Source organism: Oncorhynchus nerka, linkage group LG18 (genome assembly GCF_034236695.1).
Source record: "Oncorhynchus nerka isolate Pitt River linkage group LG18, Oner_Uvic_2.0, whole genome shotgun sequence".
Lineage (NCBI taxonomy): Eukaryota > Metazoa > Chordata > Actinopteri > Salmoniformes > Salmonidae > Oncorhynchus > Oncorhynchus nerka.
Window position 1 is genome coordinate 2,139,011 of NC_088413.1, and position 27,500 is coordinate 2,166,510.

General features: G+C 52.1%; 1 protein-coding gene and 1 long non-coding RNA gene across 2 annotated transcripts in view; both read left to right on the top strand.

Moving 5' to 3' along the window:
- Positions 1-2,737: 2,737 nt before the first annotated feature.
- On the top strand, positions 2,738-3,500 carry LOC135561530 (uncharacterized). Its single transcript, XR_010459544.1, has 2 exons — positions 2,738-3,164; positions 3,430-3,500. It is a non-coding gene; the product is annotated as an uncharacterized LOC135561530 (long non-coding RNA).
- A 2,819-nt stretch (positions 3,501-6,319) lies between these two features.
- The window catches only part of LOC135561961 (phosphopentomutase-like), a 114,833-nt gene continuing 93,652 nt past the window's right edge, over positions 6,320-27,500 (top strand). The window contains exons 1-9 of the mRNA XM_065004488.1: positions 6,320-6,551; positions 9,433-9,600; positions 10,971-11,165; positions 12,656-12,739; positions 13,300-13,493; positions 18,100-18,175; positions 21,522-21,532; positions 22,908-23,088; positions 23,293-23,386. Coding sequence (XP_064860560.1) covers positions 6,477-6,551; positions 9,433-9,600; positions 10,971-11,165; positions 12,656-12,739; positions 13,300-13,493; positions 18,100-18,175; positions 21,522-21,532; positions 22,908-23,088; positions 23,293-23,386 — 1,078 coding nt within the window. The 5' untranslated portion in view covers positions 6,320-6,476. The remainder of the gene's footprint in view (positions 6,552-9,432; positions 9,601-10,970; positions 11,166-12,655; positions 12,740-13,299; positions 13,494-18,099; positions 18,176-21,521; positions 21,533-22,907; positions 23,089-23,292; positions 23,387-27,500) is intronic.

The following is a 27,500-nucleotide window of genomic DNA, read 5'->3' on the forward strand; positions in this document are numbered from 1 at the left end:
GTCTGCTCTGGGATCTGTTAGTCTGCTCTGGGATCTGTTAGTCTGCTCTGGGATCTGTCTGCTCTAGGATCTGTTAGTCTGCTCTAGGATCTGTTAGTCTGCTCTAAGATCTGTTAGTCTGCTCTGGGATCTGTTAGTCTGCTCTGGGAATTTGTTAGTCTGCTCTAGGATCTGTTAGTCTGCTCTGGGATCTGTTAGTCTGCTCTGGGATCTGCTCTAGGATCTGTTAGTCTGCTCTGGGATCTGGATCTGTTAGTCTGCTCTGGGATCTGTTAGTCTGCTCTGGGATCTGTTAGGATCTGCTCTGCTCTGGGATCTGTTAGTCTGCTCTGGGATCTGTTAGTCTGCTCTGGGATCTGTTAGTCTGCTCTAGGATCTGTTAGTCTGCTCTAGGATCTGTTAGTCTGCTCTGGGATCTGTTAGTCTGCTCTGGGATCTGTTAGTCTGCTCTAGGATCTGTTAGTCTGCTCTAGGATCTGTTAGTGTGCTCTGGGATCTGTTAGTCTGCTCTAGGATCTGTTAGTCTGCTCTGGGGTCTGTTAGTGTGCTCTATCTGCTCTAGGATCTGTTAGTCTGCTCTAGGATCTGTTAGTCTGCTCTAGGATCTGTTAGTGTGCTCTGGGATCTGTTAGTCTGCTCTAGGATCTGTTAGTCTGCTCTAGGATCTGTTAGTCTGCTCTAGGATCTGTTAGTCTGCTCTAGGATCTATTAGTCTGCTCTAGGATCTGTTAGTCTGCTCTAGGGTCTGTTAGTCTGCTCTGGGATCTGTTAGTCTGCTCTAGGATCTGTTAGTCTGCTCTGGGATCTGTTAGTCTGCTCTAGGATCTGTTAGTCTGCTCTGGGATCTGTTAGTCTGCTCTGGGATCTGTTAGTCTGCTCTAGGATCTGTTAGTCTGCTCTGGGATCTGTTAGTCTGCTCTAGGATCTGTTAGTCTGCTCTAGGATCTGTTAGTCTGCTCTAGGATCTGTTAGTCTGCTCTAGGATCTGTTAGTCTGCTCTAGGATCTGTTAGTCTGCTCTAGGATCTGTTAGTCTGCTCTAGGATCTGTTAGTCTGCTCTAGGATCTGTTAGTCTGCTCTGGGATCTGTTAGTCTGCTCTGGGATCTGTTAGTCTGCTCTAGGATCTGTTAGTCTGCTCTGGGATCTGTTAGTCTGCTCTGGGATCTGTTAGTCTGCTCTAGGATCTGTTAGTCTGCTCTGGGATCTGTTAGTCTGCTCTGGGATCTGTTAGTCTGCTCTGGGATCTGCTTGATTTGCTATCGGCTGCTTTAATCAGACCTCTCCTCCCCACCTCTCCTTCCCTCCTTCTCTCCTTTTCTTTCCTCCCCTCCTCTCCCCCTCTCCTCTCCTTCCCTCCTCCCCACCTCTCCTTCCCTCCCCTCTCCTCTCCTTCCCTCCTCCCCACCTCTCCTTCCTTCCCTCCCCCTCTCCCCACCTCCTTCCTTCCCTCTCCTCCTTCCCCTCTCCTCCCCCCCCACCTCTCCTTCCCTCCTCCCCACCTCTCCTTCCCTCCTCCCCACCTCTCCTTCCCTCCTCTCCCCCCTCTCCTTCCCTCCTCTCCCCACCTCTCCTTCCCTCCTCCCCCACCTCTCCTTCCCTCCTCTCCCCACCTCTCCTTCCCTCCTTTCCCCACCTCTCCTCATCTCCCCACCTCTCCTTCCCTCTCCCCACCTCTCCTCATCTCCCTACCTCTCCTTCCCTCCTCCCCCACCTCTCCTTCCCACCTCTCCTTCCCTCCTCCCCACCTCTCCTTCCCTCCTCCCCCTAACCCACAGCTTCAGCCACGCCCAAATCCAACATGGCTGACAGGAACCAGCCGGGGAGTCAGGAAAGGCAGAAGAAGAAACAACGGAAACCGGCCAAAAACAAAATGGTCGCCGCCGCAGACGAGTCTCTTGACTTCCCCCGAGGACAAGGCCCCTCCACCAAGAGGAAGAAGAAGGGGCCCAAGGGCCCTCCCCCCTCGGCCGGAGCCCCTCCTACCTTCCATCCCGCGGGCCCCGCCTCCCACACCCCCGACCGTCTGTTTGGGGCGGCGAAGAAGGGAGCGAAGAAGAAGAAGAAGAGAGAGAACGGGAGAGACAGGAAGGCAGCTAAGGAGGAGAATTTGTTCCCCACGGACGAAAACCTGTTCCTCATCAAACAGAGGAAACCTAGGAGATAAGAGGGGGGGGGTGTTCCTCATCAGAGGATACCTAGGAGATAAGGGAGGGGGGGGTTGTTCCTCATCAAACAGAGGAAACCTAGGAGATGAGGGAGGGGGTGGGGGTTGTTCCTCATCAAACAGAGGATACCTAGGAGATAAGAGGGGGGTGTTCCTCATCAGAGGATACCTAGGAGATAAGGGGGGGGGTGTTCCTCATCAGAGGATACCTAGGAGATAAGGGGGGGGTTCCTCATCAGAGGATACCTAGAGATAAGAGGGGGGTTCCTCATCATAGGATACCTAGAGATAAGAGGGGGTGTTCCTCATCATAGGATACCTAGAGATAACATGGGGGTGGGGGTTGTTCCTCATCAGATGATACCTAGGAGATAACATGGGGGGGTGTTCCTCATCAGAGGAACCTAGGAGATAACATGGGGGGGGTTGTTCCTCATCAGAGGATACCTAGGAGATAACATGGGGGGTTGTTCCTCATCAGAGGATACCTAGGAGATAAGGGGGGTTGTTCCTCATCAGAGGAAACCTAGGAGATAAGGGGGGGGGTGTTCCTCATCAGAGGAAACCTAGGAGATAAGGGGGGTTGTTCCTCATCAGAGGAAACCTAGGAGATAAGGGGGGGGTGTTCCTCATCATAGGATACCTAGAGATAACATTGAGAGGTATGGGGGGGTAGAGTGCATATGTCATACATTTTGGCAAAGCTTTCATGTATAGTACAAATGTTTGTGTATGTGAGGGAGAGTGTGTGTCTGAGAGAGAGAATTAGTGTGTGTGTGTGTGTGTGTTGGGGGGAGGGTAACTCTTTGAAGGACTCATTCTGTTTTATTAAAGGAGAGGTTTCACCGTTCTACATCCTGTTAATCTATTAAAGGAGAGGTTTCACCGTTCTACATCCTGTTAATCTATTAAAGGAGAGGTTTCACCGTTCTACATCCTGTTAATCTATTAAAGGAGAGGTTTCACCGTTCTACATCCTGTTAATCTATTAAAGGAGAGGTTTCAGAGGCCTGTTATCACCGTTCTACATCCTGTTAATCTATTAAAGGAGAGGTTTCAGAGACCTGTTATCACCGTTCTACATCCTGTCAATCTATTAAAGGAGAGACCTGTTTCACCGTTCTACATCCTGTTAATCTATTAAAGGAGAGGTTTCACCTGTTCTACATCCTGTCAACCGTTCTATTCCTGTTAATCTATTAAAGGAGAGGTTTCAGAGGCCTGTTATCACCGTTCTACATCCTGTCAATCTATTAAAGGAGAGGTTTCAGAGACCTGTTATTACCGTTCTACATCCTGTCAATCTATTAAAGGAGAGGTTTCAGAGGCCTGTTATCACCGTTCTCCTGTCAATCTATTAAAGGAGAGGTTTCTGTCAATCTATTAAAGGAGAGGTTTCAGAGACCTGTTATCCGTTCTACATCCTGTCAATCTATTAAAGGAGAGGTTTCAGAGGCATCACCGTTCTACATCCTGTTAATCTATTAAAGGAGAGGTTTCAGAGGCCTGTTATCACCGTTCTAGAGACTACATCCTGTCAATCTATTAAAGGAGAGGTTTCTGCCAATCTATTAAAGTAGAGGTTTCAGAGACCTGTTATCACCGTTCTACATCCTGTCAATCTATTAAAGGAGAGGTTTCAGAGACCTGTTATCACCGTTCTACATCCTGTCAATCTATTAAAGGAGAGGTTTCAGAGACCTGTTATTACCGTTCTAGAGACTACATCCTGTCAATCTATTAAAGTAGAGGTTTCAGAGACCTGTTATCACCGTTCTACATCCTGTCAATCTATTAAAGGAGAGGTTTCACCGTTCTACATCCTGTCAATCTATTAAAGGAGAGGTTTCAGAGACCTGTTATCACCGTTCTACATCCTGTCAATCTATTAAAGGAGAGGTTTCAGAGACCTGTTATCACCGTTCTACATCCTGTCAATCTATTAAAGGAGAGGTTTCAGAGACCTGTTATCGCCGTTCTACATCCTGTCAATCTATTAAAGGAGAGGTTTCAGAGACCTGTTATCACCGTTCTACATCCTGTCAATCTATTAAAGGAGAGGTTTCAGAGGCCTGTTATCACCGTTCTACATCCTGTCAATCTATTAAAGGAGAGGTTTCAGAGACCTGTTATCACCGTTCTACATCCTGTCAATCTATTAAAGGAGAGGTTTCAGAGGCCTGTTATCACCGTTCTACATCCTGTCAATCTATTAAAGGAGAGGTTTCAGAGACCTGTTATCGCCGTTCTACATCCTGTCAATCTATTAAAAGAGAGGTTTCTGTCAATCTATTAAAGGAGAGGTTTCAGAGACCTGTTATCACCGTTCTAGAGACTACATCCTGTCAATCTATTAAAGGAGAGGTTTCAGAGACCTGTTATCACCGTTCTAGAGACTACATCCTGTCAATCTATTAAAGGAGAGGTTTCAGAGACCTGTTATCACCGTTCTACATCCTGTCAATCTATTAAAGGAGAGGTTTCAGAGACCTGTTATCACCGTTCTACATCCTGTCAATCTATTAAAGGAGAGGTTTCAGAGACCTGTTATCAAATCTATTAAAGGAGAGGTTTCAGAGACCTGTTATCACCGTTCTACATCCTGTTCTATTAAAGGAGAGGTTTCATCCTGTTAATCTATTAAAGGAGAGGTTTCAGTGACCTGTTATCACCGTTCTACATCCTGTCAATCTATTAAAGGAGAGGTTTCAGAGACCTGTTATCACCGTTCTACATCCTGTCAATCTATTAAAGGAGAGGTTTCAGAGACCTGTTATCACCGTTCTACATCCTGTCAATCTATTAAAGGAGAGGTTTCAGAGACCTGTTATCACCGTTCTACATCCTGTCAATCTATTAAAGGAGAGGTTTCTGTCAATCTATTAAAGGAGAGGTTTCCACTATACTGACCCTCCACTATACTGACCCTCCTAGAAGGTACAACATACCACAGCACCCACTATACTGACCCTCCTAGAAGGTACAACATACCACAGCACCCACTATACTGACCCTCCTAGAAGGTACAACATACCACAGCACCCACTATACTGACCCTCCTAGAAGGTACAACATACCACAGCACCCACTATACTGACCCTCCTAGAAGGTACAACATACCACAGCATCCACTATACTGACCCTCCTAGAAGGTACAACATACCACAGCACCCACTATACTGACCCTCCTAAAGGAAGGTACAACATACCACAGCACCCACTATACTGACCCTCCTAGAAGGTACAACATACCACAGCACCCACTATACTGACCCTCCTAGAAGGTACAACATACCACAGCACCCACTATACTGACCCTCCTAGAAGGTACAACATACCACAGCACCCACTATACTGACCCTCCTAGAAGGTACAACATACCACAGCACCCACTATACTGACCTCCTAGAAGGTACAACATACCACAGCATCCACTATACTGACCCTCCTAGAAGGTACAACATACCACAGCACCCAATATAACTGACCCTCCTAGAAGGTACAACACCCACTATACTGACCCTCCTAGAAGGTACAACAGACCACAGTACAAGGCTCTGACAGATGGTTGTGGCAAAAACACAGCCAAGAAACACCCACATCAAACCACACCCCCAAGCCAACTGAACTTTGACCTCTGTCGTGATCGCCAGCATTTCTTGGGAAGCGTGACCAAAAAACGGGTTTCCACTAGTTACCACAGCCACAGAGTAGGAATTGGATTTATTGAAATTCATGAAAACTTTGCTTTTTGCTCTTAATTTAAGGTTAGGCATAAGGTTAGTAGTGAGGTTAAGTTTAAAATATAACAGACAGACATTGCGTTCAAGAATGAACAAGAACCTAAAAGACAAAACAAAATAAAAACAGGAATGAATTATGACAGAATATAGAGAATGAGACAATGACACTTAATTCAGAAAATAATTCGTTATAATATTGGACCTTAGACAAGCGTTTCTTATTATTTAGCCATTTCAGAGACTCGATTAAAAAAAACATAAAGTCTATTAAAAAAAAAAACACTTTAAAAAAGCAGAGAGGTTGACGTTACTTTTTCTCTCCAAACGACAGGAAAAAAAAACGTGTGACGCAAGCGGAAGTGCAAGCCCCGTCCAGTCCATTGACCAATTAGAGTTCGTTTTAATCAACCGCCTCCGTCTCTCGTTTTTGTCCGTTTTACACTGAACACGGAAGTGAACCTGGGAACTCACATTTCTTTTTTTTAATCGAGATATTTTTGTATTATTAATGCCTAAGTACAACTCAACAGTCATAAAAATATAAGTTTTGGTGCTGAAAAGGAACAATATGGAGAATGTTTTATCCTCGACTGGTGACGGTAAATTGGACCAAGCCATTAATCAGTGGCTGCAGTTTGACGAGGTAAGTTGTCAAGAGGTGGTGTAAAAGAAATTATAGCTCGTTTACTAACAACAACTCAAACGTTTCTTAACTTCCTGTTGTTTTTTGGCCCAAGTTCCCTAACTAACTTTTAATTGTTATAGTACACAACTAAAAAAATAATAATTCGGAGTGCATTACAGTAGACCAAACGTTATCATGTCTACTAAAACATGATGCACTCACTACTGTAGGTCTCTCTGGAAAACACCGTCTGCTAAACGACTCATATGTATTTCAACAATGTTTTGGGATTTCTGTTGTCAGCTAGCTAGCTAACTAAACAGTTAACCATGGTTTCTCTAGCTATGTACATCACCCCCCCCTTTTCTCAACTTCAGATACATTTATTTATGAAACAATTAGCCAGCTAACGTCAGTAGTTTGAATACAAAGTAGGACATTTCCAGGGAGGACTAGCTAGGTGACCATGATTTAAAGACGGGTGTTTTACAACGTTCAAGAACCGGATGTATAAACTCGTGTCAGCTACATTGTATTTTACGACATGTTTTTTAAAATTATTATTAATATCAAATCAATACATAAAGCACATGAGGGAACACAAGCATTCATAGATTACAAACGAGCTAGGGGCGGGGCTGGGGATGGGGGCGGGGCTAGGGGCGGGGCTAGGGGGTACAATATCACATTACAATTACACAAGGACCTTAAGGGACATGCATATATATACTTACAATTCAAAACAGCTTTTTTTTGTTAGTAGAGCATTTAACCGTCTTAAAATACAGTTCAATTTCTTTTTGTAGGGTACGAAAATGTGGTTTTCTGTTTGTAAATTTACATTTGTGTATATGAAATTTGGCCAAAAGAATAAATTAAATTAATTACATAAAAAATGATTCCGCTTATTTCTATTGTATGTAAAGAATCCTAACAGTACATCTCTCCACAATAGTGTAAAACTTTCATGTTTTGCGTAGATGGACTCTTAATGACTCATTAGCCATGTACTTGGCCGACGCCCGTTTTATTTGGCTTCGTACAGTAGTATAGCTGGAGCAACTGGCCCCCGATTACGAGGCGCTACTGTAGCTAGCTGGGCATTGTAATCAACGTCCATCCGCCAAGGGGCATTCGTGTGTTTTAAAGGGAAACGGGACGCCACCAATCAGGCAGAAATGGGAGAAGAACATGTGGTTTATATTAAACCTCTTAACATAACGTTACCTCTTAATAAGTCTACAGGCATGTGGCTGGGGATGAGATGGGGTGGACACTGGTGTGTTACATTACTATCATGCTTTTGCCTCACATGGCTTCACTTCCCCTCTACCCCTCCCTCATCCCTCTTCCCCTCCCTCACCCCTCTACCCCTCCCTCATCCCTCTACCCCTCCCTCATCCCTCTTCCCCTCCCTCATCCCTCTTCCCCTCCCTCATCCCTCTTCCCCTCCCTCCCTCACCCCTCTTCCCCTCCCTCTTCCCCTCCCTCACCCCTCTTCCCCTCACTCCCTCACCCCTCTTCCCCTCCTCCCTCACCCCTCTTCCCCCTCCTCCCTCACCCCTCTTCCCCTCCTCACCCCTCTTCCCCTCCTCCCTCACCCCCCCTCCCTCATCCCTTCCCTCCCTCACCCCTTCCCCTCCCTCCCCCTCTTCCCCTCATCCCTCACCCCTCTCCCTCCCCCCCCTCCCTCACCCCTCTTCCCCTCCCTCACCCCTCTTCCCCTCCCTCACCCCTCTTCCCCTCCCTCACCCCTCTTCCCCTCCCTCACCCCTCCCTTCCCTCCTCACCCCTCTTCCCCTCCCTCACCCCTCTCCCTTCCCCTCCCTCACCCCTCTCCCTTCCCCTCCCTCACCCCTCTCCCTTCCCTCCTCACCCCTCTCCCTTCCCCTCCCTCACCCCTCTTCCCTCACCCCTCTTCCCTCCCTCACCCCTCTTCCCCCCTCACCCCTCTCCCTTCCTCCCTCACCCCTCTTCCCCTCCCTCACCCCTCTTCCCCTCCCTCACCCCTCTCCCTTCCCCTCCCTCACCCCCTTCCCCTCCCTCACCCCTCTCCCTTCCCCTCCCTCACCCCTCTTCCCCTCCCTCACCCTCTTCCCTCCCTCTTCCCTCCCTCACCCTCTTCCCCTCCCTCACCCCTCTTCCCCTCCCTCCCTCATCCCTCTTCCCTCCTCATCCCTCTTCCCCTCCCTCACCCCTCTTCCCCTCCCCACCCCTCTCCTTCCTCCCTCACCCCTCTTCCCCTCCCTCACCCCTCTTCCCCTCCCTCCTCATCGCTCTTCCCCTCCCTCTCCCCTCTTCCCCCTCCTCACCCCTCTTCCCCTCCCTCATCCCTCTTCCTCCCTCCCTCACCCCTCTTCCCCTCCCTCACCCCTCTTCCCCTCCTCACCCCTCTTCCCCTCTCCCTCCCGTCTTCCCCTCCCTCACCCCTCTTCCCCTCCCTCCCTCACCCCTCTCCCTTCCCCTCCCTCACCCCTCTTCCCCTCCCTCACCCCTCTCCCGTCTTCCCCTCCCTCCCTCTTCAAAGAGGGGGCTATGGAGGATCTGCAGAGATGATTCTGTACATGTTCACACACACTCCAGGGATTGACATTCATGTCTGAAAAGCACTCGCTTATTGGTGTCTTAATACAAAAATGATTTGATTGCCTGAAAAATGTAAAATAGCGGTTTTCACAGTCACACAGGGGAGGAATCAGAAACACCAGATTACTGGGATTTTATGCATTTTGGTTGTTATGAGTAAAAAATATTTAAAAAATCCACAATGGGCCAAACTCAACTGGTGTGACACTGGGTAATAGGACAACCCTTAACTGCCCTCTCCCTCAACTTTCAAAGAGGGGGCTCTAGAGGATCTGCAGAGATGATCCTGTACCCCTCCTCTCCCCTCCTGTAGAACCCCCAGACAGTGGCGTTGGTGCAGGGCCTGGTGAAGGAGGGGGCGGTTGGGGAGCTGCGGAGGTGTTTTGGCTCTAGGATGGAGTTTGGGACGGCTGGCCTCAGAGCTGCCATGGGACCAGGGATCTCCTGTATGAACGACCTCACCATCATACAGACCACACAGGTATGACCTACGACCTCACAGGTATGACCTACGACCTCACCATCATACAGACCACACAGGTATGACCTACGACCTCACCATCATACAGACCACACAGGTATGACCTACGACCTCACCATCATACAGACCACACAGGTATGACCTACGACCTCACCGTCATACAGACCACACAGGTATGACCTACGACCTCACCATCATACAGACCACACAGGTATGACCTACGACCTCACCATCATACAGACCACACAGGTATGACCTACGACCTCACCGTCATACAGACCACACAGGTATGACCTACGACCTCACCATCATACAGACCACACAGGTATGACCTACGACCTCACCATCATACAGACCACACAGGTATGACCTACGACCTCACCATCATACAGACCACACAGGTATGACCTACGACCTCACCATCATACAGACCACACAGGTATGACCTAGCTCACCATCATACAGACCATATGACCTGGTCACCATCATACAGACACACAGGTATGACTTTCAGTGTTCTACCAAATGTTCTCTCTCTCACTCTTTCTCCCCAGGTATGACTCTCTGTCTCTCACCCCTCTCCCACAGGTCTCTCCTCACCTCTCATCAGACCACCAGGTATGACCTCCCCTCTCTCCCCTATGACCTGTCTCACCATCTACAGACCACACAGGTCTGACCTCTCCTCCCATCATACAGACCACACAGGTCCCCTCTCCCTGTCTCTCATCCCCCCTCTCTCTGACTTTCAGTGTCTCTCTCCCTCTCTCCTCACTCTCTCCCCTCTCCACTCTCTCTCTGTCTCTCTCCTCTCTCTCTGTCTCTCTCCCCTCTCTGTTCTCCTGTCTCTCTCTCTCCTCTCCCTCTCCCCCTCTCTCTCCCTCTCTCTCTGTCTCTCTCCCCTCTCTCTCTCTCCCCTCTCTCTCTCTCTGTCACTCTCTCTCCTCTCTCTCTCTCTCTCTCCCCTCTCCCTCTCTCTCTCTCTCTCTCTCTCTCCTCTCTCTCTCTCCTCTCCCCCTCTCTCTCTCTCTCTCCCCCCTCTCCCCCCTCTCTCTCTCTCTCTCTCTCTCTGTCTCTCTCTCTGTCTCTCTCTCTCTCTCTCTCTCCTCCCCCTCTCTCTCTCTCTCTCTCTCTCTCTCTCTCTCTCTCTCTCTCTCTCTCTCTCTCTCTCTCTCTCTCTGCTCTCTCTCTCTCTCTCTGTCTCTCTCTCTCTCTCCCCCTCTCTCTCTCTCTCCTCCCCCTCTCTCTCCTCTCTCTCTCTCTCTCTGTCTCTCTCTCTGTCTCTCTCTCTCTCTCTCTCTCTCTCTCTCTCTCTCTGTCTCTCTCTACCTCTCTCTCTCTCTCCTCCTCTCTCTCCCCTCTCTCCCCAGGGGTTCTGTAAGTATCTGGAGCAATGTTTCGGGCAGTGTCTGAAGGAGAGGGGGGTGGTGGTAGGGTTTGATGCCCGTGCCCACCCTCCCAGTGGAGGCAGCAGTAGACGTTTTGCCAGCCTGGCGGCCGCCGTGTTCACCTGCCGAGGAGTCCCTGTCCACCTGTTCTGTGACATCACACCCACACCCTTCGTGGTACGTCTATTTTGTTTAATGGACCTGGTGGGAAATTAGGCACCCTTAAAAAGCCAAGTATCATGCCAACCCAGTAATCATGCCATGATACCCAGTAACCAAGGGTAACCAACCCCATGATACCCAGTAACCAAGGGTAACCAACCCCATGATACCCAGTAACCAAGGGTAACCAACTACATGATACTCAGTAACCAAGGCTTAACCAACTCCATGATACTCAGTAACCAACCCCATGATACTCCGTAACCAAGGGTAACCAACTCCATGATACTCAGTAACCAAGGGTAACCAACTCCATGATACTCAGTAACCAAGGGTAATCAACCCCATGATACTCAGTAACCGACTCCATGATACTCAGTAACCAAGGGTAACCAACCCCATGATACTCAGTAACCAACTCCATGATACTCAGTAACCAAGGGTAACCAACCCCATGATACTCAGTAACCAACTCCATGATGCTCAGTAACCAAGGGTAACCAACCCCATGATACTCAGTAACCAACTCCATGATACTCAGTAACCAAGGGTAACCAACCCCATCATACTCAGTAACCAACTCCATGATACTCAGTAACCAAGGGTAACCAACCCCATGATACTCAGTAACCAACTCCATGATACTCAGTAACCAAGGCTTAACCAACTCCATGATACTCAGTAACCAAGGGTAACCAACTCCATGATACTCAGTAACCAGCTCCATGGTAACCAAGGGTAACCAAGGCTTAACCAACTCCTGATACTCAGTAACCAACTCCATGATACTCAGTAACCAACTCCATGATACTCAGTAACCAAGGGTAACCAACTCCATGATACTCAGTAACCAACTCCATGATACTCAGTAACCAAGGGTAACCAACTCCATGATACTCAGTAACCAAGGGTAACCAAGGTTAACCAACCCCATGATACTCAGTAACCAAGGGTAACCAACACCATGATACTCAGTAACCAAGGGTAACCAACCCCATGATACTCAGTAACCAAGGGTAACCAAGGTTAACCAACCCCATGATACTCAGTAACCAAGGGTAACCAACCCCATGATACTCAGTAACCAAGGGTAACCAACTCCATGATATTCAGTAACCAAGGGTTACCGCAGTGTAGGGGCCTCGACTTTCCACGCTTTTACCGGGCGGAGTATTAAGTTGACCTTTCACCTGTCTCTGGAGAGTAGGTTTTTTTGTTGTTGCTGTTTGCAGGGTACAATAAACAGACAGACACACACACACACACACACACACACACACTCAAACCTACTGATCCCTCTGGCCCTGGGATCAAGCCAATCTGGGATCTCTTCCAAAACAATCTGTGAGCCAATCGGAGCGGGCCATTCCTCGATCATGCACACGTCACATGGACACACGACAGGCTAGTGTTTCCCAGTGACTCCTTTTGGTTCATAGTCCTCTCCTACATTAACAACCTGGAATCATACCGTGTGTGTGTGTGTGTGTGTGCCCTCTCTCTAGCCCTTCGCTGTGTCTCATCTGGGTCTGTGTGCTGGCGTCATGGTAACCGCCTCCCACAACCCCAAACAGGACAACGGCTACAAGGTAACAGTCATTATCTTATTGATAATGTTATTGATTAGGTCCCTGTCTCAGGTGTATTGGTCTGTTTCTGTTGAGCAGTTTCTAGGTGTATTAGACCAGTGTAAAATAGTCTCTCCCCTCTCCTCTCTCTCTCTCCATCTCTCTCTCTCTCTCTCTCTCTCTCTCTCTCCCCCTCTATCTCCCCCTCCTCTCTCTCTCTCTCTCTCTCTCCTCTCTCCCCCCTCTCTCTCTCCCCCTCCCCCTCTCTCTCTCTCTCTCTCCCCCTCTCTCCCCCCCCTCTCTCTCTCTCTCTCTCTCTCTCTCCCCTCCCTGTCTCTCCCCCTCCCCCTCTCTCTCTCTCTCCCCTCTCTCTCTCCCCCCCTGTCTCTCCCCCTCCCCCCCTCTCTCTCTCTCTCTCCCGTCTCTCTCTCTCTCCCCTATCTCTCCCTCCTCTCTCTCTGTCTCTCTCTCTCCCCCTCCCTGTCTCTCCCCCTCCCTCTCTCTCTCTCTCTCCCTCCCCCCCCCCCTCTCCCCCCCCTCCCCGTCTCTCCCCCTCCCCGTCTCCCCCCTCCCTCTCTCAGGTGTATTGGGAGAACGGTGCCCAGATCGTGCCGCCCCATGATAAGGGCATCTCTGTAGCCATCGAGGCTAACCTGGAGCCCTGGCCTGAGTCCTGGGACATAACCTCTCTGTCTCACAGCCCTCTGCTGAAGGACCCGTTCCAAGACATTCACACAGAGTACTACAGGGCCATCCAACAGCACTGTCACCACAGGTAACACACACACCTCAGGTAACACACACCTCAGGTAACACACACACACCTCAGGTAACACACACACACCTCAGGTAACACACACACCTCAGGTAACACACACACACCTCAGGTAACACACACACACCTCAGGTAACACACACACACCTCAGGTAACACACACACACCTCAGGTAACACACACACACACCTCAGGTAACACACACACACACACCTCAGGTAACACACACACACCTCAGGTAACACACACACACCTCAGGTAACACACACACACCTCAGGTAACACACACACACCTCAGGTAACACACACACACACACACCTCAGGTAACACACACACCTCAGGTAACACACACACACCTCAGGTAACACACACACACACCTCAGGTAACACACACACACCTCAGGTAACACACACACACACCTCAGGTAACACACACACACACCTCAGGTAACACACACACACCTCAGGTAACACACACACACCTCAGGTAACACACACACCTCAGGTAACACACACACACACACCTCAGGTAACACACACACACACACACACCCTCAGGTAACACACACACACCTCAGGTAACACACACACACACCTCAGGTAACACACACACACCTCAGGTAACACACACACACCTCAGGTAACACACACACCTCAGGTAACACACACACACACACACCTCAGGTAACACACACACACACACCTCAGGTAACACACACACACACCTCAGGTAACACACACACACACCTCAGGTAACACACACACACACCTCAGGTAACACACACACACACACCTCAGGTAACACACACACACACCTCAGGTAACACACACACACACACCTCAGGTAACACACACACACACACCTCAGGTAACACACCACAGGTAACACACACACACACCTCTGGTAACACACACACACACACACACCTCAGGTAACACACACACACACATCTCAGGTAACACACACACACACACCTCAGGTAACACACACACACACCACAGGTAACACACGCACACCTCAGGTAACACACACACTCCTCAGGTAACACACACACACACACTCCTCAGGTAACACACACACACACACACCTCAGGTAACACACACACACACACACCTCAGGTAACACACACACACACACACCTCAGGTAACACACACACACACACCTCAGGTAACACACACACACACCTCAGGTAACACACACACACACCTCAGGTAACACACACACCTCAGGTAACACACACACACCTCAGGTAACACACACACCTCAGGTAACACACACACACCTCAGGTAACACACACCTCAGGTAACACACACACCTCAGGTAACACACACACACACACCTCAGGTAACACACACACACACACCTCAGGTAACACACACACACACACCTCAGGTAACACACACACACCTCAGGTAACACACACACACACACACACACCTCAGGTAACACACACACACACCTCAGGTAACACACACACACCTCAGGTAAACACACACACACACCTCAGGTAACACACACACACACACCTCAGGTAACACACACACACACACTCAGGTAACACACACACACACCTCAGGTAACACACACACACACACACTCAGGTAAAACACACACACACACTCAGGTAACACACACACACACCTCAGGTAACACACACACACACACACCTCAGGTAACACACACACACACCTCAGGTAACACACACACACCTCAGGTAACACACACACACACACCTCAGGTAACACACACACACACCTCAGGTAACACACACACACACCTCAGGTAACACACACACACACCTCAGGTAACACACACACACACACCTCAGGTAACACACACACACACCTCAGGTAACACACACACACACACCTCAGGTAACACACACACACACACCTCAGGTAACACACACACACCTCAGGTAACACACACACACACCTCAGGTAACACACACACACACAAACCTCAGGTAACACACACACACACCTCAGGTAACACACACACACACCACAGGTAACACACACACACACCTCAGGTAACACACACACACACACACACCTCAGGTAACACACACACACACACACCTCAGGTAACACACACACACATCTCAGGTAACACACACACACACCTCAGGTAACACACACCACAGGTAACACACGCACACACACACCTCAGGTAACACACACCTCAGGTAACACACACACACCACAGGTAACACACGCACACCTCAGGTAACACACGCACACCTCAGGTAACACACACACACCTCAGGTAACACACACACACACACACCTCAGGTAACACACACACACACACCTCAGGTAACACACACACACACACCTCAGGTAACACACACACACACACCTCAGGTAACACACACACACACCTCAGGTAACACACACACACACCTCAGGTAACACACACACACACCTCAGGTAACACACACACACACACACCTCAGGTAACACACACACACACACACCTCAGGTAACACACACACACACCTCAGGTAACACACACACACACCTCAGGTAACACACACACACACCTCAGGTAACACACACACACACACACACCTCAGGTAACACACACACACACACCTCAGGTAACACACACACACCCTCAGGTAACACACACACACACCTCAGGTAACACACACACCTCAGGTAACACACACACACACACACCTCAGGTAACACACACACACACACACCTCAGGTAACACACACACACACACCTCAGGTAACACACACACACACACACACCTCAGGTAACACACACACACCTCAGGTAACACACACACACACACCTCAGGTAACACACACACACACACCTCAGGTAAAACACACACACACCTCAGGTAACACACACACACACCTCAGGTAACACACACACACACCTCAGGTAACACACACACACCTCAGGTAACACACACACACACACCTCAGGTAACACACACACACACCTCAGGTAACACACACACACACACCCTCAGGTAACACACACACACACCTCAGGTAACACACACACACACACACCTCAGGTAACACACACACACCTCAGGTAACACACACACACTGGTAACACACACCCCTCCTTTCAGGGAACATCAACACAGTTCACACCTCAGGGTAAGACACACACACACACAAACCTCAGTAACACACACACCAATCACCTCAGGTTTGACACTCACACACACACCAGGGTAACACACACACACACCCAGGTAACACACACAAATACACCACCCTGAGGTAGGGGAGGGGGTCCTGGTCAGTCATATCACACAGGAGGGGAGGGGGTCCTCAGGTAACACACCCTGACATCCTGGTCAGGTAACACACACACACACCTCAGGTAACATATCACCCAGGTCACATGACCCAGGAGGGGGTCCTCAGGTCAACAACCCTGAGGTAACACACACACCTGGTCAGGTCATATCAACCCTGAGGAGGGGAGGGGGTCCTGGTCACACATCAACCCTGAGGGGGGGGTCCTGGTCAGTCATATCACACCCTGGAGGAACCTGGTCACACACACAACCCTGGAGGGGGGGGTCCTGGTCAGTCATATCAACCCTGAGGAGGGGACACACACCTGGTAACATATCAACCCTGAGGAGGGGAGGGGGTCCTGGTCAGGTCAACACACCCTGAGGGAGGGGAGGGGGTCCTGGTCAGGTCATATCAACCCTGAGGACACCTGGTCAGTCATAAAACACTGAGGAGGGGACCTGGTCAGTCAATCAACACTGAGGAGGGGAGGGGGTCCTGGTCAGTCATATCAACCCTGAGGAGGGGAGGGGGTCCTGGTCAGTCATACACACCCTGGGGGTAACACACACACATCAACCCTCAGGAGGGGAGGGGGTCCTGGTCACATATCAACCCTGAGGTAACCTGGTCAGTCATATCAACCCTGAGGAGGGGAGGGGGTCCTGGTCAGGTAACACACCCACACACACCTCAGTCATATCACACACTGAGGAGGGGACCTGGTCAGGTAACACACACACACACCTCAGGTAACCTGGTCAGTCATATCAACCCTGAGGAGGGGAGGGGGTCCTGGTCAGTCATATCAACCCTGAGGAGGGGGGGGTCCTGGTCAGTCATATCACACCCTGAGGTAACACAGTCATATCAACCCTGAGGAGGGGAGGGGGTCCTGGTCAGTCATATCACCCTGAGGAGGAGGGGGTCCTGGTCAGTCATATCAACCCTGAGGTAACACCTGGTCAGTCATATCATAGGAGGGGAACAACACCCTGAGGAGGGGAGGGGTCCTGGTCAGTCATATCAACCCTGAGGAGGGGAAGGGGTCCTGGTCAGTCATATCACCCTGAGGTAGGGGAGGGGGTCCTGGTCAGTCATATCAACCCTGAGGAGGGGAAGGGGGTCCTGGTCAGTCATATCAACCCTGAGGTAACCTGGTCACATATCAACCCTGAGGAGGGGACCTGGTCAGTCATATCAACCCTGAGGAACCTGGTCAGTCATATCAACCCTGAGGTAGGGGAGGGGGTCCTGGTAACACAGTCATATCAACCTCAGGTAACACACACAACCCTGACCTGTCCTGCTCTCCCCTCCTTTCAGGGACATCAACAAGAGTTCAGGAGGTGAAGGGGTCCTGGTCAGTCACACCCTCCGTGAGGAGGGGGACACGGTCCTGGTCAGTCAATCAGCTTTCAAGGCCTCCTGACCTCCATATCAACCCGTGAGGAGGGAGGGGGTCCTGGTCAGTTCCCCTGGAGGAGGGGGGGGGTCCTGGTCATCAACCCTGAGGAGGGGAGGGGGTCCTGGTCAGTCATATCAACCCTGAGGAGGGGGGGGGTCCTGGTCAGTCATATCAACCCTGAGGAGGGGGGGGGGTCCTGGTCAGTCATATCAACCCTGAGGAGGGGAGGGGGTCCTGGTCAGTCATATCAACCCTGAGGAGGGGAGGGGGTCCTGGTCAGTCATATCAACCCTGAGGAGGGGGGGGGTCCTGGTCAGTCATATCAACCCTGAGGAGGGGAGGGGGTCCTGGTCAGTCATATCAACCCTGAGGAGGGGAGGGGGTCCTGGTCAGTCATATCAACCCTGAGGAGGGGAGGGGGTCCTGGTCCTGGTCAGTCATATCAACCCTGAGGAGGGGGGGGGTCCTGGTCAGTCATATCAACCCTGAGGAGGGGAGGGGAGGGGGGAAGGGGGTCCTGGTCAGTCATATCAACCCTGAGGAGGGGAGGGGGTCCTGGTCAGTCATATCAACCCTGAGGAGGAGGGGGTCCTGGTCAGTCATATCAACCCTGAGGAGGGGGGGGTCCTGGTCAGGGGGGGGAGGGGGTCCTGGTCAGTCATATCAACCCTGAGGAGGGGAAGGGGGTCCTGGTCAGTCATATCAACCCTGAGGAGGGGAGGGGGTCCTGGTCAGTCATATCAACCCTGAGGAGGGGAGGGGGTCCTGGTCAGTCATATCAACCCTGAGGAGGGGAGGGGGGGTCCTGGTCAGTCATATCAACCCTGAGGAGGGGAGGGGGGTCCTGGTCAGTCATATCAACCCTGAGGAGGGGAGGGGGTCCTGGTCAGTCATATCAACCCTGAGGAGGGGAGGGGGTCCTGGTCAGTCATATCAACCCTGAGGGAGGGGTCCTGGTCAGTCATATCAACCCTGAGGAGGGGAGGGGTCCTGGTCAGTCATATCAACCCTGAGGAGGGGAGGGGGTCCTGGTCAGTCATATCAACCCTGAGGAGGGAGGGGAGGGGGTCCTGGTCAGTCATATCAACCCTGAGGAGGGGAGGGGGTCCTGGTCAGTCATATCAACCCTGAGGAGGGGGGGGTCCTGGTCAGTCATATCAACCCTGAGGAGGGGAGGGGGTCCTGGTCAGTCATATCAACCCTGAGGAGGGGAAGGGGGTCCTGGTCAGTCATATCAACCCTGAGGAGGGGAAGGGGGTCCTGGTCAGTCATATCAACCCTGAGGAGGGGAAGGGGTCCTGGTCAGTCATATCAACCCTGAGGAGGGGAGGGGGTCCTGGTCAGTCATATCAACCCTGAGGAGGGGAGGGGGGGGTCCTGGTCAGTCATATCAACCCTGAGGAGGGGAGGGGGTCCTGGTCAGTCATATCAACCCTGAGGAGGGGAAGGGGGTCCTGGTCAGTCATATCAACCCTGAGGAGGGAAGGGGGGTCCTGGTCAGTCATATCAACCCTGAGGAGGGGAGGGGGTCCTGGTCAGTCATATCAACCCTGAGGAGGGGAGGGGAAGGGGGTCCTGGTCAGTCATATCAACCCTGAGGAGGGGAAGGGGTCCTGGTCAGTCATATCAACCCTGAGGAGGGGAGGGGGTCCTGGTCAGTCATATCAACCCTGAGGAGGGGAGGGGGTCCTGGTCAGTCATATCAACCCTGAGGAGGGGAGGGGGTCCTGGTCAGTCATATCAACCCTGAGGAGGGGGGGGGTCCTGGTCAGTCATATCAACCCTGAGGAGGGAGGGGGTCCTGGTCAGTCATATCAACCCTGAGGAGGGGGGGGGTCCTGGTCAGTCATATCAACCCTGAGGAGGGGGAGGGGGTCCTGGTCAGTCATATCAACCCTGAGGAGGGGAAGGGGGGGGGGGGTCCTGGTCAGTCATATCAACCCTGAGGAGGGGAGAGGGGTCCTGGTCAGTCATATCAACCCTGAGGAGGGGAAGGGGTCCTGGTCAGTCATATCAACCCTGAGGGGGGTCCTGGTCAGTCATATCAACCCTGAGGAGGGGAGGGGGTCCTGGTCAGTCATATCAACCCTGAGGAGGGGAAGGGGGTCCTGGTCAGTCATATCAACCCTGAGGAGGGGAGGGGGTCCTGGTCAGTCATATCAACCCTGAGGAGGGGGGGGTCCTGGTCAGTCATATCAACCCTGAGGAGGGGAAGGGGGTCCTGGTCAGTCATATCAACCCTGAGGAGGGGAAGGGGGTCCTGGTCAGTCATATCAACCCTGAGGAGGGGGGGGGTCCTGGTCAGTCATATCAACCCTGAGGAGGGGAAGGGGGTCCTGGTCAGTCATATCAACCCTGAGGAGGGGAGGGGGGGGGTCCTGGTCAGTCATATCAACCCTGTCCTGGTCAGTCATATCAACCCTGAGGAGGGGAGGGGGTCCTGGTCAGTCATATCAACCCTGGAGGAGGGGGGGGGTCCTGGTCAGTCATATCAACCCTGAGGAGGGGAGGGGGGTCCTGGTCAGTCATATCAACCCTGAGGAGGGGAGGGGGTCCTGGTCAGTCATATCAACCCTGAGGAGGGGGGAGGGGGTCCTGGTCAGTCATATCAACCCTGAGGGGAGGGGGTCCTGGTCAGTCATATCAACCCTGAGGAGGGGAGGGGGTCCTGGTCAGTCATATCAACCCTGAGGAGGGGGTCCTGGTCAGTCATATCAACCCTGAGGAGGGGAGGGGGTCCTGGTCAGTCATATCAACCCTGAGGAGGGGGGGAGGGGGTCCTGGTCAGTCATATCAACCCTGAGGAGGGGGGGGTCCTGGTCAGTCATATCAACCCTGAGGAGGGGAGGGGGTCCTGGTCAGTCATATCAACCCTGAGGAGGGGAAGGGGGTCCTGGTCAGTCATATCAACCCTGAGGAGGGGAGGGGGTCCTGGTCAGTCATATCAACCCTGAGGAGGGGAGGGGGTCCTGGTCAGTCATATCAACCCTGAGGAGGGGAGGGGGTCCTGGTCAGTCATATCAACCCTGAGGAGGGAGGGGGTCCTGGTCAGTCATATCAACCCTGAGGAGGGAGGGGGTCCTGGTCAGTCATATCAACCCTGGGAGGGGGGGGTCCTGGTCAGTCATATCAACCCTGAGTGGAGGGTCATATCAACGGGGTCCTGTGTCATATCAACCCCTGAGGAGACCCCTGGTCAGTCATATCAACCTGAGGGGGGAGGGGGTCTGGTCAGTCATATCAACCCTGAGGAGGGGAGGGGGCTACTGGTCAGTTCTGGCCAACAACCCTGAGGGGAGGGGGTCCTGGTCAGTCATATCAACCCTGAGGCCGTCCTGAGCAACAGAAAGGGTAGGAGGCCTGTAGGGATCATGGGTAATGTGTTGGGGGGCGTTGCTGAGGAACAGAAGGGGCCTGTAGGGATCATGGGTAATGTGTTGGGGGGCGTTGCTGAGGAACAGAAGGGGCCTGTAGGGATCATGGGTAATGTGTTGGGGGCGTTGCTGAGCAACAGAAGGGGCCTGTAGGGATCATGGGTAATGTGTTGGGGGCGTTGCTGAGCAACAGAAGGGGCCTGTAGGGATTATGGGTAATGTGTTGGGGGCGTTGCTGAGCAACAGAAGGGGCCTGTAGGGATTATGGGTAATGTGTTGGGGGCGTTGCTGAGCAACAGAAGGGGCCTGTAGGGATCATGGGTAATGTGTTGGGGGCGTTGCTGAGCAACAGAAGGGGCCTGTAGGGATCATGGGTAATGTGTTGGGGGCGTTGCTGAGGAACAGAAGGGGAGGAGGCCTGTAGGGATCATGGGTAATGTGTTGGGGGGCGTTGCTGAGCAACAGAAGGGGGAGGAGGCCTGTAGGGATCATGGGTAATGTGTTGGGGGCGTTGCTGAGCAACAGAAGGGGCCTGTAGGGATCATGGGTAATGTATTGGGGGCGTTGCTGAGGAACAGAAGGGGCCTGTAGGGATCATGGGTAATGTGTTGGGGGGCGTTGCTGAGCAACAGAAGGGGCCTGTAGGGATCATGGGTAATGTATTGGGGGCGTTGCTGAGCAACAGAAGGGGCCTGTAGGGATCATGGGTAATGTATTGGGGGCGTTGCTGAGGAACAGAAGGGGGAGGAGGCCTGTAGGGATCATGGGTAATGTATTGGGGGCGTTGCTGAGGAACAGAAGGGGCCTGTAGGGATCATGGGTAATGTGTTGGGGGCGTTGCTGAGCAACAGAAGGGGCCTGTAGGGATCATGGGTAATGTGTTGGGGGCGTTGCTGAGCAACAGAAGGGGCCTGTAGGGATCATGGGTAATGTGTTGGGGGCGTTGCTGAGCAACAGAAGGGGAGGCCCTGTAGGGATTATGGGTAATGTGTTGGGGGCGTTGCTGAGCAACAGAAGGGGAGGAGGCCTGTAGGGATCATGGGTAATGTGTTGGGGGCGTTGCTGAGCAACAGAAGGGGAGGGGCCTGTAGGGATCATGGGTAATGTGTTGGGGGCGTTGCTGAGCAACAGAAGGGGAGGAGGCCTGTAGGGATCATGGGTAATGTGTTGGGGGGCGTTGCTGAGGAACAGAAGGGGCCTGTAGGGATTATGGGTAATGTGTTGGGGGGGTTGCTGAGTTGATGAGTGTATAAGGTGTCTCTCTCTCTCTCTCTGTGTGTGTGTGTGTGTGTGTGTGTGTGTGTGTGTGTGTGTGTGTGTGTGTGCGTGCGCGTGCGTGCGTGCGTGTGTAGTGGTCAGTGGCGTGTGTTCAGTGGTAATGAGTTGGGGGCGTTGCTGGGTTGGTGGGTGTATCAGTGTTGGAAACAGACCAACCCGGACCAGTCTACCGTGAAGTCGGTCTACATGTTGGCCTCCACCGTCTCCTCTAAGATTCTACGAGCCATCGCTCTCAAGGAGGGCTTCCACTTCGAGGTAAAACACACACACACACACACACACACACTTTTAATTTCACACACTTATTCTCAGCGCTCTAGCTCGCTCACGCATTCAATGAACAGACCTCATGTCAATATTCTAAGGTCCTTTTGTGAATGAATGGAATGAAAGTTTGAATGATGTAGGGGGGGGGATGAGGGCACTTCCTGACTATGACATCACATCCTGTGTGGACAGGAAACTCTGACTGGGTTCAAGTGGATGGGCAACAGAGCCAGAGAGCTGCTGGACCAGAACAAGATTGTACTGTTCGCCTTCGAGGAGGCAATAGGTACACACACACACACACACACACACACACACACACACACACACACACACACACACACACTATACACACACACACTACACTACAGGTACACACACACACACACACACACACACACTACACACACACTACACTATAGTACACTACACACACACACACACACACTACACTATAGTACACTACACTATAGTACACTACACACACACTACACACACACACACTACACACACACTACACTATAGTACACTACACACACACTACACACACACACACACTACACACACACTACACTATAGTACACTACACACACTACACACACACACTACACTATAGTACACTACACACACTACACACACACACTACACTATAGTACACTACACACACACTACACTATAGTACACTACACACACTACACACACACACTACACTATAGTACACTACACACACACTACACTATAGTACACTACACACACACACACACACTACACTATAGTACACTACACACACACTACACTATAGTACACTACACACACTACACACACACACTACACTATAGTACACTACACACACACACACACACACACACACTACACTATAGTACACTACACACACACTACACACACACACTACACACACTACACACACACACACACTACACTACACTACACACACACACTACACTATAGTACACTACACACACACACACACACTACACTATAGTACACTACACACACACTACACTATAGTACACACACACTACACTATAGTACACTACACACACACTACACTATAGTACACTACACACACACACTACACTATAGTACACTACACACACTACACACACACTATAGTACACTACACACACACTACACTACACACACTACACTATAGTACACTACACACACACACTACACTATAGTACACTACACACACTACACACACACTACACTATAGTACACTACACACACACTACACTATAGTACACTACACACACTACACACACACTACACTATAGTACACTACACACACACACACACACACACACACACACTACACTATAGTACACTACACACACTACACACACACACTACACTATAGTACACTACACACACACACACACTACACTATAGTACACTACACACACACACTACACTATAGTACACTACACACACTACACACTATAGTACACTACACACACACTACACTATAGTACACTACACACACACACACACTACACACACACACACTACACACTCTACACACACACACACTACACACACACACGCACTACACACACACACGCACTACACACACACTACACACACTACACTATAGTACACTACACACACACACACACACACTACACACACACTACACACACACACACACACTACACACACTACACACACACACACTACACACACACACACTACACACACACACACACTACACACACACTACACACACACACACACACTACACACACTACACACACACACACTACACACTACACACACACACTACACACACACACACACTACACACACCTACACACACACACACTACACACACACACACACTACACTATAGTACACACACACACACTACACACACACACCAGACTACACACACTACACACACACACTACACTACACAATAGTACACTACACACACACTACACTACACAATAGTACACTACACACACTACACTACACAATAGTACACTACACACACTACACTACACAATAGTACACTACACACACTACACTACACAATAGTACACTACACTACACACACTACACACACATGCGCACAAGCTGTACCCGGTAATTGAGTTACTGAACAAAAATCGAAACTCAACAATTTCAAGGTCATTGAAGTAAATCAGTCAATTTAAATAAATTCATTAAATCTATGGATTTCATATGACTGGGCCTGGGAGGGCAGGGGCAGGGCCCACCCACTGGGGAGACAGACCCAACCCACTGGGGAGACAGACCCACCCACCCACTGGGGAGACAGACCCACCCACTGGCCCACCCACTGGGGAGACAGACCCACCCACTGGGGAGACAGACCCACCCACTGGGGAGACAGACCCACCCACTGGGGAGACAGACCCGCCCACTGGGGAGCCAGGCCCACCACTGGGGAGCCAGACCCACCCACTGGGGAGCCAGACCCACCCACTGGGGAGCCAGGCCCACCCACTGGGGAGCCAGACCCACCCACTGGGGAGCCAGGCCCGCCCACTGGGGAGCCAGGCACAACCACTGGGGAGCCAGACCCACCCACTGGGGAGCCAGACCCGCCCACTGGGGAGCCAGGCCCACCCACTGGGGAGCCAGGCCCACCCACTGGGGAGCCAGACCCACCCACTGGGGAGCCAGACCCGCCCACTGGGCCCACTGGGGAGCCAGGCCCGCCCACTGGGGACTGGGGAGCCAGGCCCACCCACCCACTGGGGAGACAGACCCACCCACTGGGGAGCCAGACCCACCCACTGGGGAGCCAGACCCGCCCACTGGGGAGCCAGGCCCACCCACTGGGGAGCCAGACCCGCCCACTGGGGAGCCAGGCCCGCCCACTGGGGAGCCAGGCCCGCCCACTGGGGAGCCAGGCCCGCCCACTGGGGAGCCAGACCCGCCCACTGGGGAGCCAGGGGGAGCCAGACCCACCCACTGGGGAGCCAGACCCACCCACTGGGGAGCCAGGCCCACCCACTGACCCCCACCCACTGGGGAGCCAGACCCACTCACTGGGGACCAGGCCCACCCACTGGGGAGCCAGACCCACTCACTGGGGAGCCAGACCCGCCCACTGGGAGCCAGACCCGCCCACTGGGAGCCAGACCCGCCCACTGGGGAGCCAGACCCACCCACTGGGAGCCAGACCCGCCCACCCAGACCACCCACTGGGGAGCCAGACCCACCCACTGGGGAGCCAGGCCCACCCACTGGGAGCCAGGCCCACCCACTGGGGAGACAGACCCACCACTGGGGAGACAGACCCACCCACTGACAGACCCACTCACTGGGGAGCCAGGCCCACCCACTGGGGAGACAGGCCCACCCACTGGGGAGCCAGGCCACTGACCAGGCCCGCCCACTGGGGAGCCAGGCCCACCCACTGGGGAGTCAGGCCCGCCCACTGGGGAGCCACCCACTGGGGAGCCAGACCCACCACTGGGGAGCCAGACCCACCTACACTGGGGAGCCAGACCCACCCACTGGGGAGCCAGACCCGCCCACTGGGGAGCCAGGCCCACCCACTGGGGAGCCAGACCCACCCACTGGGGAGCCAGACCCGCCCACTGGGGAGCCAGGCCCACCCACTGGGGAGCCAGACCCACCCACTGGGGAGCCAGACCCGCCCACTGGGGAGCCAGACCCACCCACTGGGGAGAACAGGCCCGCCCACTGGGGAGCCAGGTCCAGCCAATGGGGAGCCAGGCCCGCCCACTGGGGAGACAGGCCCAGCCAATCAGAAGGAGTTTTTCCCCCAAATAAGGGCTTTATAACAGACATAAATACTCCTCAGTTTCATCAGCTGTCAAAGGTGGCTGGTCTCAAGACGATCCCGCAGGGGAAGAAGCAGGATGTGGAGGTCCTGGGTTGGCGTGGTTATGGTCTGCGGTTGTGAAGCCGGTTGGACAAACTGCCAAATTCTATAAATAAATCAAATATGGCGTTGGAGGTGGCTTATGGTAGAGAACTGAACATTCAAATCAATACCCTGGCAACGCTTCTATCCAGAGTCACGACAGCTGGGAGTCATTTAACAGACTCTCCTATCCAGTCCTTCACCACTAGGCCAGCCAGACGATGGTTTAGTGGGGTTTAAATGACTTCCTGTGTCCTCCACTAGACCAGCCAGACGATGGTTTAGTGGGGTTTAAATGACTTCCTGTGTCCACTACTAGACCAGCCAGACGATGGTTTAGTGGGGTTTAAATGACTTCCTGTGTCCACCACTAGACCAGCCAGATGATGGTTTAGTGGGGTTTAAATGACTTCCTGTGTCCACCACTAGACCAGCCAGACGATGGTTTAGTGGGGTTTAAATGACTTCCTGTGTCCACCACCACTAGACCAGCCAGACGATGGTTTAGTGGGGT